General features: G+C 35.6%; 1 protein-coding gene across 2 annotated transcripts in view; it reads right to left on the reverse strand.

Annotated features, from left to right (window-relative positions):
* LOC111055928 (zinc finger protein basonuclin-2-like) overlaps positions 1 to 12189 on the reverse strand; it is a 436060-nt gene that overhangs the window by 181658 nt on the left and 242213 nt on the right. For both annotated transcript variants that reach the window (XM_039435714.1, XM_039435713.1), the window contains one exon: positions 11447 to 11549. In XM_039435714.1, the coding sequence (XP_039291648.1) occupies positions 11447 to 11549 (103 nt within the window). The remainder of the gene's footprint in view (positions 1 to 11446; positions 11550 to 12189) is intronic.

A 12189-nucleotide genomic window follows, 5' to 3' on the forward strand; every position in this document is an offset into this window, starting at 1 on the left:
GCCAATCAGAGATACTCAATTTCAATTTCAATTTCAAATTTCAATTCCAATACACATCTCATCAGATACTAAATTCATATATATTTTTAATCCCTCTAGCTTTAAGCTATTTGAGGAATATTAAAAAGTATGAAAAATCCTCACCCGTGGTTGACGACGGCATTTACGCACAAGCAAAAACCCAGAAAAGAAGAGATCTTTTTTCAGTAGAGAAAATTTCTAACCATTCCCAGGCTTTTCTTACACTCGTGAACCAATCACCGGTCAAAAATGATTACTAACTACTGTCCGGCTTCCTTATTGGAAGCAAATCTACCAAAAAAATCGAAAACCTGGCTCATGAAGATAATAATCAAAATGACATCGATTTGCAATTCGAATCGACCTTCCTAATATCGATGTATCGAAATCACGAACAGACAATTACTGTGGACTACCAGATTCCACCTGAGGGCAATTCAAAATGGAGGACATTGTAGCTCTTTTCTTTTTTGTTTCTGTCATGTAATCTTTGGTCTCTATCTCCCATATACATTATCAACTTACTCTCTCCCTCTCTCTTGTCCTCACAGAATCGTCTCCTCTCTTTTCCTCCTGACTTTTTGTCTCCGTTTCGTAGCTGCAGGATTGAATAATAATTTCAGAAACGGATAATTTTCTGATTTCTACAGATAGAAGGTCGCCCAGTGTATGCTATGCGACACAAAGTGAGATGGAGTGAGTGCGAGAGGGTATCTGGGAGAGGCTTGCTCACGTCATTTGGCTCCTCTCTCAAACACTCTCACACTCTCTCTGTCTTCGAAAAATAATGAGATTAGCCGAATGTGTCCATGGGAAAGACTTTTGTCTCACACCGTACACTGACCGCAGGTAACCACCGGAATTTCATTCAAATATTTCTCTTTATTAGTCTTTCTACACTTCTTCTCATTCTTCTTCTCTTTCTTTTTCTTCTCCTTCTTCTTCTTCTTCTCTCTTTCTTATTCTTCTCCTCCTCCTTCTTACTTCTCTTTTTTTTCTTCTTCTTCATCTCCATCTTCTTCTTTTTCTTTATTTCCCTCTTCTCCTATTCTCCTATTCCTCTTTTTCTTCAATTATCCTTTGTGACCGATTGCACCAGGCGTAATTGGGTAGCTGGCTGTCGGTGAATTTAATCGACATCATAATACACTATAATTCACTACGTGACAGTTTTGTGTGTTCCAATCCAGAATTCACCGAAATTTTCTCACGGCCGAAAAATCTTCTCTTCATTTTCTTCTCTTCAGAATGGGATAGTATGATTCTCGACTGGCAGGTAACCCGTGCTCCGCAAGGGTCTATTTTAATACTTGACTAACTGTAAACATGACGTAATGAAATCTTGAAGAGTTGAGAATAGGCCTATAACCATCCTCAGTTTATTAAGAATCTTTATGCAAAATTTCAAGTTAATCAGTCCAGCAGTTCAGACGTGATGATGCGTCAAACATAATTTTCCTATCCCATATTTTTATCTCTTTCTTGTATAGGGCTACTTGTAATATAAATATAAAGAAAATAAAAATCTCAGTACCCTTTTTTTGAAATATTCTATCACAGCATGTTTCGGACATTTATCACTTGGAAATGGCATAAATGACCGAAACATGTTGTGATAAAATATTTCAAAAAAAGGGTACTGAGATTTTTATTTTCTTTATATTTCCCTATCCCGTACGAGTATAAGCCAGTTCTTCCCATAATTATAGAATAAATATAAATATGTGCTTGACTAGCACTAGACTTAATAGACTAGCAGGTAACCCGTGCTCCGCAAGGGTCTATTTTGAACGTTACAAGCTGAAAACTTGACGTAATGAGATCTTGGAGGATTGGAAATAGGCCTATAACCATCCTCAGTTTATTAAGAATCTTTATGCAAAATTTAAAGTTTACCAGTCATGTAGTTCAGACGTGATGATGCGTCAAACATAATTTTCATATCCCGTACGTGTATGAGCCAGTTCTTTCCTTCATTAAAGTATAGACTAGCATGTAACCCGTGCTTCACAAGGGTCTATTTTAAAAGTTACAAACTGAAAACTTGACGTAGTGAGATCTTGGAGGATTGGAAATAGGCCTATAACCATCCTTGGTTAATTAGGAATCTTTAAACATAATTTTTTCAAGTTAATCAGTCCAGCAGTTCAGACGTGATGATGCGTCAAACACAATTTTCCTATCTCGTACATGTATAAGCCAGCTCTTTCCATCGTTATAATATAGACTAGCAGGTAACCCGTGCTCCGCAAGGGTCTATTTTAAACGTTACAAACTGAAAACTTGACGTAATGAAATCTTGGAGGATTGGAAATAGACCTATAACCATCCTCGGTTAATTAGGAATATTTATGCATAATTATTTCAAGTTAATCAGTCCAGTAGTTCAGACGTGATGATGCGTCAATAGTTATTTGTGCAACTAGTGCGCAAAGTGACAGTTTGCTGCACCGAAAGAAACGTTTACTTGAATGGTTTTACGGAATGGTTTCTTGAGTGCAGCAGAGGAACTTTGCGCACGTATTTCACATTAAGTTTTTCCTACAGTTACCATTGAATATGAAAAGTGGGTAATTATGGGTAAAATTGCCTGAAATGCATCAAATGTTTTTCTGTGTAATTTTATTATTGATAAAAACCTCAATTTATTGTCAAATTGAATAAAAATGTTGTCCTTGGTTATAATATATAATAGTAATAATTAGCGCGTTGTGCTTGGTTGCACCTCTGCTCACTATAGCAGCCACAGCAGTCACTGTTACCAACTTCATTTTGATTTTGCTGCACTGTTGCTCCATATAACCTACTAAGTATTTTGCGTTGCCATGTTGCAAATCTGGAGTGTAGAATAGTATATTTCGCACCTAGGGCCGAAAATGAGACTTTTCTGGCTCGAAATCGGTTTTCAAGTCCGAGGCCGTAGGCCGAGGACTAGAAAAGATTGAGAGCCGGAAAAACATTTTTGCCCATGGTGAGAACGTTATTTTTCGCCACACAGAAAAATAAACAATATATATATATATATATATATATATATATATATATATATATATATATATATGAAAATAATTTATTGTCTATTATAAGCACTTCCGAAAGCAAAAGTGGAAGGTCTATGTGGATTTGCTCTAGCAAATCTGAGGTAATCTGAATATCAGGAAATTGTCCAAGTATTTTTATTTTTTATTCTGATTTGTCTAAATACCTAAAAGATTATGTTCAATTATGTAAGAGGTTGAGTTTAAACTTTTTATTCTTCCAAGTGACAATAAGATGATATTATTATAAATGTTTTAATTATTGAATGATAAACACAAATAATGAAAAGTTTTTGATCAGCTGTTTTAGCACACTTGAAATTTGGCCAATCTGAATGTCAATGGAAGTTTAGGTTAGAAGTTCTATCCTACTCTGAAAATCGAATTATTTGAATAGTTTATAATAATATATATCTTATCTGTATTTTATTCATCCAAATAAAATGATAGTATATTATTGCAGAATACTTTATTGAATTCTAGAAGCATAAAATGATTCCGTTTATCCACCATGTTCCGTGATAAACGCTGTACTAGGAGGTTTGAGGTTAGATTCTATTATACTCTGAAAATTGAATTTGAATAGTTTATAATATCTCATTTTTATTTCATTCATCCAAATAAAATGATAGTATCTTATTACAAAATACTTTATTAAATTCTAGAAGCATAAACTGATTCCGTTTCATAAACTATTTTGTAAACACGTTCACATCAAATCAGAATCAGCTGACTTCAAGGTTTTTTTACAGCCCTAGGGCCGTAAAAATTTTACCGGCCTGGTCAGAAAACAATCAATTTCGGCCTCCATATGACGCACGTAAACCAGCTCATTACATCCAAGTGGGGCGAAAACATAATTTTCCTATCCCGTGTATGAGCGAGTTCTTTCCTCTATTATTATAGATAGAATAGAAGATGTGGCGAAGATGTTCAGTCATGTTATCGTATGCACTATTGTGTTCGATTAATTTTTCATCGCATGATTAAATTATTGTATTTTCAAAGTGACTGAAAATGAAGTCGTTGCATTTAGCTGAATGCTTCATTTTTACTTTCCTTGCCATATCACCATAGGTAAGGAAGGTATTGCTTTCCGAAAAAAATTAAGGTACCCCAATTTCTAAATTTCTATACGTTTCAAGGTCCCCTGAGTCCAAAAAAGTGTTTTTTGGGAATTGTATTGGCCTGTGTGTGTGTGTGTGTGTGTGTGTGTGTGTGTGTATGAGTGCATATGCGCCTGTGTACACGATATCTCATCTCCCAATTATCGGAATGACTTGAAATTTGGAGCTTAAGGTCCTTCCCCTATAAGGATCCGACACGAACAATTTCGATCGAATGAAATTCAAGATGGCGGCTAAAATAGCAAAAATGTTGTCAAAAACAGGGTTTTTCGCGATTTTCTCGAAAACGGCTCCAACGATTTCGATCAAATATATACCTAGGATAGTCATTGATAAGCTCTATCATCTGCCACAAGTCCCATATCTGTAAAAATTCCAGGAGCTCTGCCCCATCTATGCAAAGTTTCATTTTAGATTCTCAATTATCAGGCTTCAGATACAATTTAAACAAAAAAATTCGACTGGAAAAAATTTAGTATGAGAATCTCTACAACTAATGTTAAGTAACATTTTCACCTAAAATTGAAAATAAGCTCGAAATTCGAGAAAATGTGATTATTCAAATGCAAACTGTTGGCAGCTGTTGATCTAATCATTCACTATGAAGAGATAGCACACATTGTGTGTCTACAGCGTTATTGTCCTGTCACCAACTGGCTCAGATCTTTCAACAGTAGACTCTTATGCGCGTGAACACCAGCGTCAGGTGATCAATTTTTTATAAGTAGTGTAAGTGCGCCACACCAGATTTTTTATTTGGAATATTCATTTCTCTGTCAGGATACAGTATTTGTAACGGCAAAATTAAAATTATCATACCACTCAGTTGTATTTAGGATAAAAAATATACACTTATAAGAGAAAATTCTGTACAAAAACCAAAAACAGACTTACTCCGAAAGCACATCATCTTCTTTTTTTCCGTGTTCTCCTTTATCTTTCCCTCGTCTCTCTCATTTTTCCTCACTCCCTCCAATCCACTGTTCCTTCCTGCTCTTGTACTATACATTCTAATCTATCATTCTCTCTCTCTCACTCGCATAGATTGTCAGTGGCATGATATTGATAAGGTGGAGTAGCCCTCTGGGGTATATCACCACACCAGGGCCCATCATTTTGGGCCCATGAATAAATTTACATCCTAGACAAAGAGAGGAAGAGATTTACATCATGCATGCATGGAGTCGTGACGAGCCCCGGGACAAAGTTGATACTATATTCTGAATATTATTATAAGAAGCAGGAGACGAAAATGAAAGCAGAAGGACAATGTTAAGGGGAACAAGTGCGAGCAAGAAGGAGAATAAGAATGAGAAGAAGAAGAAGAAGAAGGAGAAGAAGAAGAAGAAGGAGAAGGAGAAGGGAACTAGTGACAGCAAGGAGGAGAAGGGGACGGAGAAAATGAAAATGAGGATGAGGAAAAGAAGGAGAAGAATAGAAAGGAAGAGAAATGAGAAAGGAGAAAAAAGAGGAAGAAGAATAAGAAGGATGAGCAGAAAGGAAAGAAGAAAAAGAGGAAGAGGGAAATGATAATGATAATAATAATAATAATAATAATAATAATTATGATAAGAAGAAGAAGAAGAAGAAAGGAAGAAGAACAACGATAAGGGGAGCAAGTGACAGCCAGAAGGAGAAGGAGAAAATAAGAATGAGGAAAAAAGGCGAAGATGGCGAAGAAGGTAAAGGAAGAAGAGATAGAGGAAGAAGAAGAAAGAGATGGATGAGGAATGAATGAAGGAGACAAAAAGAAGGAGAAAGAGAAGAAAAAGAACAAGAAGACAAAGAATAGTAGAGATGTATAGGTAAAGGACGTGTTGATGACAAGGTGGTGGAGGAGGAGAAGAAGGAGGAGAAGGTGGAGAAGGAGGAGAAGGACTAGCAGGAGGTGAAGGAGGAGGAGTAGGTGAAGGATGAGAAGAGTTATGAGGAGGAGCAGGAGAAGGAGAACGGTGTGATGGAGAAGAACCATGATAAGGAGGGGATGAGTGCTGAATTGAGAAAAAACAAGAAACAAACAAAGAAGGAATAATAGGGAATAATATTGAGGATAGGCCTATATGAGGAAGGAGGAAGAGGAAAAATATGTAGGATGGTTGAAGAAATAGGAGGAAAAGAGAAGAAGTGAAGGTAGAAATACAGTATACAGATAACATAGAAAAAAATTATTATAATGCAGAATCAACCAGGATAATGGATTTCATCTCTTCACTCATTCCAAACCTTATTCATTTTAAATTGGGCACGCTCAAAAGAAAATTGATAAGAATGGTTGGTGAGGGAAGTGTCCCTGACAAATTTGATAAGTGTGAAGATAAAAGACAAGAGGGTGGGTTGCAAGAAGGGAGACAGCTTTATCTCCCTTCCCATTCCTCTCCTTCACTTACACCCTCCTTAAATCGAATTTATTCTCTTCACAGTGTCTTGATTGATTAAACGTTGACATTGGTTTGACACGGATGTTGACAGTTTGATCAGTCCCCTCTTGACTCAATTTACATTTTGCAACAAAAAACCTTCTGAAGCTGCAAAAATCTATATTTTCGAGTATACTGCTTCCTTAATTTAGGTGTAATATAATACTTCAACATCCTTACATCTATCATGAATGTACAGTTATTCAATTTGACATTATACATATTATCAATGGTCGTCCAGAAGAAAACTCATATGTACTGGAATAGTTATTTGTGCAACTAGTGCGCAAAGTGACAGTCTGCTGCACCGAAAGAAACGTTTACGCACGAGCCGTAGGCGTGGGCTGAATGGTTTCTTGAGTGCAGCAGAGGAACTTTGCTCACCTATTTCACATTAAATGTTTCCTACAGTTACCATTGAATATGAGAAGTGGTTGATTATGGGTAAAATGATGGCTGAAATCCATCAAATGTTTGTCTGTATAATTTTGTTATTAATAACAACTTCAATTTATTTTAAACTTGATAATACAATTGATAATTCATTCAAATTGAAAATTAAATTTATCCAATTGATTTAAAAAATTAAATAATTTTGAGTAAATCTTAATTTCTAAATCATTTTTCAACCAATCAATTTGTGAATGAAAATAATATTTTTCGAAATAATGAATAATTATTAATATTCAAAATGTATAATTCAATTAGTTCTCATTCTAATTTATTCGAAAATCAGAGAAAATATTGATAGAACAAATTTGCATTCAAAATACACGCGAACAATGTCAACAGATGATTGGGATGGCTGCAAGATAATAAGCATAGTATTAAGAGTACGCAAAGTAATATTTTGCGCACTAGAGCGGAAAAGTGATTCTTCGCGTTCTGTAATCAGTGCAGGAATGGTCACTTTTCAAGGTAACTGTAGGAAAAAGGATTTTACAAGAATGATTGGTAGGTGGCTGAAGAAACAATCTTTTTATAGCCTAAAGTTGCGTTTACACCAATGTTATCAACAAAATGGTTTTTCTCCGTCCTTATAGACTCTATTGGATTGAACATAACTTATCATACACATGATAAACATATGTGTTTGTCAAGTTCCGTTCAATCTAATAGAAACTATAAAGACGGGAAATTGAACATTTTATTGATAACTTTGGTGTAAACGCAGCTAAGATGAATATCTGAAAGCAAATACAAATGAAATCCAAGAATAATAAATTTTAATACCTCAGCTAAGGAAATAAACATTTTATTAATAACTTTGGTGTAAACGCAGCTAAGATGAATATCTGAAAGCAAATACAAATGAAATCCAAGAATAATAAATTTTAATACCTCAGCTAAGGAAATTAAACATTTTATTATAACTTTGGTGTAAACGCAGCTAAGATGAATATCTGAAAGCAAATACAAATGAAATCCAAGAATAATAAATTCTAATACCTCAGCTAAGGAAATTAAACATTTTATTAATAACTTTGGTGTAAACGCAGCTAAGATGAATATCTGGAAGCAAATACAAATGAAATCCAAGAATAATAAATTTTAATACCTCAGCTAAGGAAATTAAACATTTTATTAATAACTTTGGTGTAAACGCAGCTAAGATGAATATCTGAAAGCAAATACAAATGAAATCCAAGAATAATAAATTTTAATACCTCAGTTAAGCCTGTGCACCAAGTTTGAACATTGATTGAAAAAGCTGAGGAAACGGAGAAAAACGCTGGAAAAAAACAGATTTTGGGTGTATCTTTGGAATTGAAAATCCGTTCCTAGTGCGCCTTTAGATGTCCAACTGAACAAACCTGCCAAATTTGAAAATATTTGGTAGAGTAGATTTCTAGTTCTGTTGTAATAATACAAATATCGAGTGACCTGGCTGGCTCAGGTCTGGTGTCAGAGTTTTCAGGCCGCAACTGATCAACTTTAGGGCCTTTGACATGACCTAAGGACTGCTTTTTAGGCAGCCGGAACCGACGACTAGACGTGTCCATCTGAAACACGGGTGTGTCCCGAGATAAATATCTTGCCCTGGCCGGGATTTGAACAGTTCTGTTTATTATGGATGAATAAATCAATGCCATTTCGCTTTCATATAGATGAATAATAATTGTACCAATACACCACAAATTACCGACAGACTTCAGTGTTCAGGATTACTGAAGCCTTCCAATATCATAGGGATCTACTGAACTAACAGTCCACAACCATTGAAAAACCTTGAAGTCCCTACAAAAAAAGCAACCTACTCAAAATGCAGGGTCAGCTTCTTACAATACCACTAAACCAAGAAAACCACCCCAGCCATCAAAACAACACCCAAGGAACTACCCTTACAAATTTCAGACCAAGACCCAGAAAGAAAAATACCCTCACTATAGCGAAACTGCCTATATCATTTGCATACTTTCAAATAGATTACCTCATACGACTCGCCAGGGAGAATGTTAGTCCCTTTTATGCTGATTTTCCACTTCATCCCTTGACCAACACAAGGGTTTCTCACCTTCCCGTCTCCACTGGGAGTGAAAACTCTGGCAAGTACCCCCATTTGCATCCAGCACTTCTATCTATTCACTCCTTGAATTCGACTTGCGATCATAAAGTCTGGACCTTTCAGGGGAGAAGTAAAACACCTCAACGTTTTGTGTCAAATTGATTGGGAACCTATTGATCTCATCACTCTTTTGTATTGAAACAGTTAGGTTTTATTTGTGAATTGAAAAAGGTAATCGATCTCTTGAAACTTTTTTGTAGTGGAACATAAAAGGTTTCATCCATAAATAGATCGGATACCTCTCCATATGATCACCCCAATTTTTTGCTGTAAAACTGAAATGACCTTCAGAGGAATCTACAGTGAAATAATAGAGGAACCACCTTTCCGATGGTCCAGTTTTCCATCTACGACCAAAAACTAAGAAATTCTATATGGAGTTATTCGCATCAATATCTTGGCTGTAAAAGAGTTCAACCTATGCCAAATAACTGGGAAGTTCTCGAAAAATTTTATGTGAAGTAATTTCTATGAAGATTCAAGATATGACCGAAGTATTTGGGAATTTATCCAGAAATTTTCACGTGCAGTAATCCGTGAAGATATACAGAGATCCCTTAGTTTCTATATCTCTATTTGGGGCTTATTGGATTAGTTCAACCTTTATTCTATATACCTTTGAGGTTCCATGGATGAGATCAAACTTCATTCTATGTGAAAATGAATCAGAAAACGATTGAGAACTACAATAATTCATTCCAAGATTGGTTTATTGGGAGAATCAAGCTGAGAAGATACCTATTCCACATCTCTCAGTCTTGGTCCAGGGCCAATGTATCGTTTTGATAACGTTTCAATTCCAAATTTAAATATTTGTAAAAATGTGAGGATTAAAGTTTGATTCTTCTACTGACTACATCGCATTGAATTAAATCAACTAACAAATACAGTATTACCAAATTTCGAACATTTATTTGAGTTAATAAGAAATCAAAATGAGTTCATCAGCTCCCATATTTTATCCCCAATTCATAATTACTTGTAATTACACAATGCAAAGACTCTTCTATATTATTGACCGAGCGAAGTGAGGTCTAAGATTCAAGTCGACGGTTTGGCATTTCTCTTAATGTTTAAATGTTTGAATGTTTATATTATGTTTATATGCTGCGCATTTATTTATTTATTCATATGCAAATACAATTCAGGTAAAAACAACAGGCATTTGCCCAAAACTGCTTCAAACCTTAATTTGGAATACACAGTCCAAAGGTTATGCTACTTACGTAACTTAAACGATAATTCGTACACAATTTTGAGTCCAAAAAATGTATCTACTACAATTTTGAATTTATAAGATTGATCAATTTCCAAATACGAATACAAACGAAACTCTTCCTTCACAATTGCAAAAGAATATTGAAAATTTCACTCAAATCCACAAACTCATGTAAACATCAAAACTATTTACGGCGAAACGCAGTAATAGATTTTCTTGAAATTTGACAGGTATGTTCCTTTTTTAATTGCGCATCGACATATATACAAGGTTTTTGGAAATTTTGCATTTCAAGGATAATATGAAAGGAAAAAGGAGCCTCCTTCATACGCCAATATTAGAGTAAAAATCAGACTATAGAGTATACTACGGGGTCTGTCCACACTTCTCCTCCCAACCTGGTTATACAAATGACTGCACTGGGAATCCTGTCCCTCTTCATAATTTCAACATGATCTTTCCAGTTTTGCCGATTTTCAGATTATGTTGAGCTTGCTTCTTACATCGACATTATGAAGCCTATTTTCCCTTGTGCACTCTTAAAAACCTCATTTCGGCAGCCTGTAACCTACTCCATTCTTTCTCCTGAAGTATCCAAGATTCAGAGCCATATAAGATCGTTGTAACTTAGCCATCACCATAACCTTATATAGAGTTTAAGTTTCGTTTCTCTCCTATTTACACATTATGACAACTGATATTTGGTTGTTGGAATAATGTATGTTGAATATGGATCAATGTATGTTAGTAAATTCGTATGGCTTTTGTTGGTGGGAGTCCCTTGCGGGAAGGTCCCACCGCCTGAATATATAATTTAAGCCGTCAATGGGCCTTACGACTGTCATACTTCAGCCGGGACCGACAGTTTAACGTGCCCATCCGATAACACAGGAGTAATCTGGTTAGAAAACTTTTGGTATTGAGAGGGTTTGAACCCGGGATCTCTATGCTGCTACGCAGCATATCCACTAGACCACGGATCACTCCGTTATCTAATGTATGTTAATTAATATGGATTAATTATTTAGTAATCGATTGAGTAATATAACGGGACTCACCATGAGGTACCCAACCGTGGGAGCAGTTTTCGCAGAAACGAATGTGCTGCTTGCCTGGAGTGAAGCACTCACAGCTGCATCCGGGTACTGTGCATCTTATTGCCTGCAACACACAATTACATTCAAACATTTCAGAAATATGCAAAAATCTTCACAAAACATTCACACACACAAATTACCTATCCTGAAAATTGGGCGGAACGTATTATTATAATATTTTCTCCAAGAACAAATATTTTCTCCCAGAAAACATTCAATTTAATATGGATTTCCATAAAATTATTGACCGAACGTAGTGAGGTCTATGTTTTAACTCGGATCTTTTCTTGTCTGTCTGTATGTAACGCATTCACGCGTTTATAGAATTCTATGAGACTTGGCAGAAATATTCCTTTTCCTACAGATACCCTGAAAAGTGGCTATTTCTGCACTGATTGCAGGCCGTAAAGAATCACTTTTCCGCTCTAGTGCGCAAAGTAATACTTTGCGTACTCCAGATTTGCAGCATGACAACGCAAAATAGTTAGTAGGTTATATGGAGCACCAGTGCAGCAAAATCAAAATTGAGTTGGTAACAGTGACTGTGGTGCACGTTATAATAATATGAAGGCAGTGGACAACAGTGGATGACAACGACAGCCACCACATGAGTGACAGCCGCCTTCATTCATTTACTACTACATTATTATTCAATTTTAAATAAATGAAGGTTTTTATCAATAATAAAATTACACAGAAAAACA

The sequence above is a fragment of the Nilaparvata lugens genome, chromosome 9, assembly GCF_014356525.2.
Source record: "Nilaparvata lugens isolate BPH chromosome 9, ASM1435652v1, whole genome shotgun sequence".
Taxonomy (NCBI): Eukaryota; Metazoa; Arthropoda; class Insecta; order Hemiptera; family Delphacidae; genus Nilaparvata; species Nilaparvata lugens.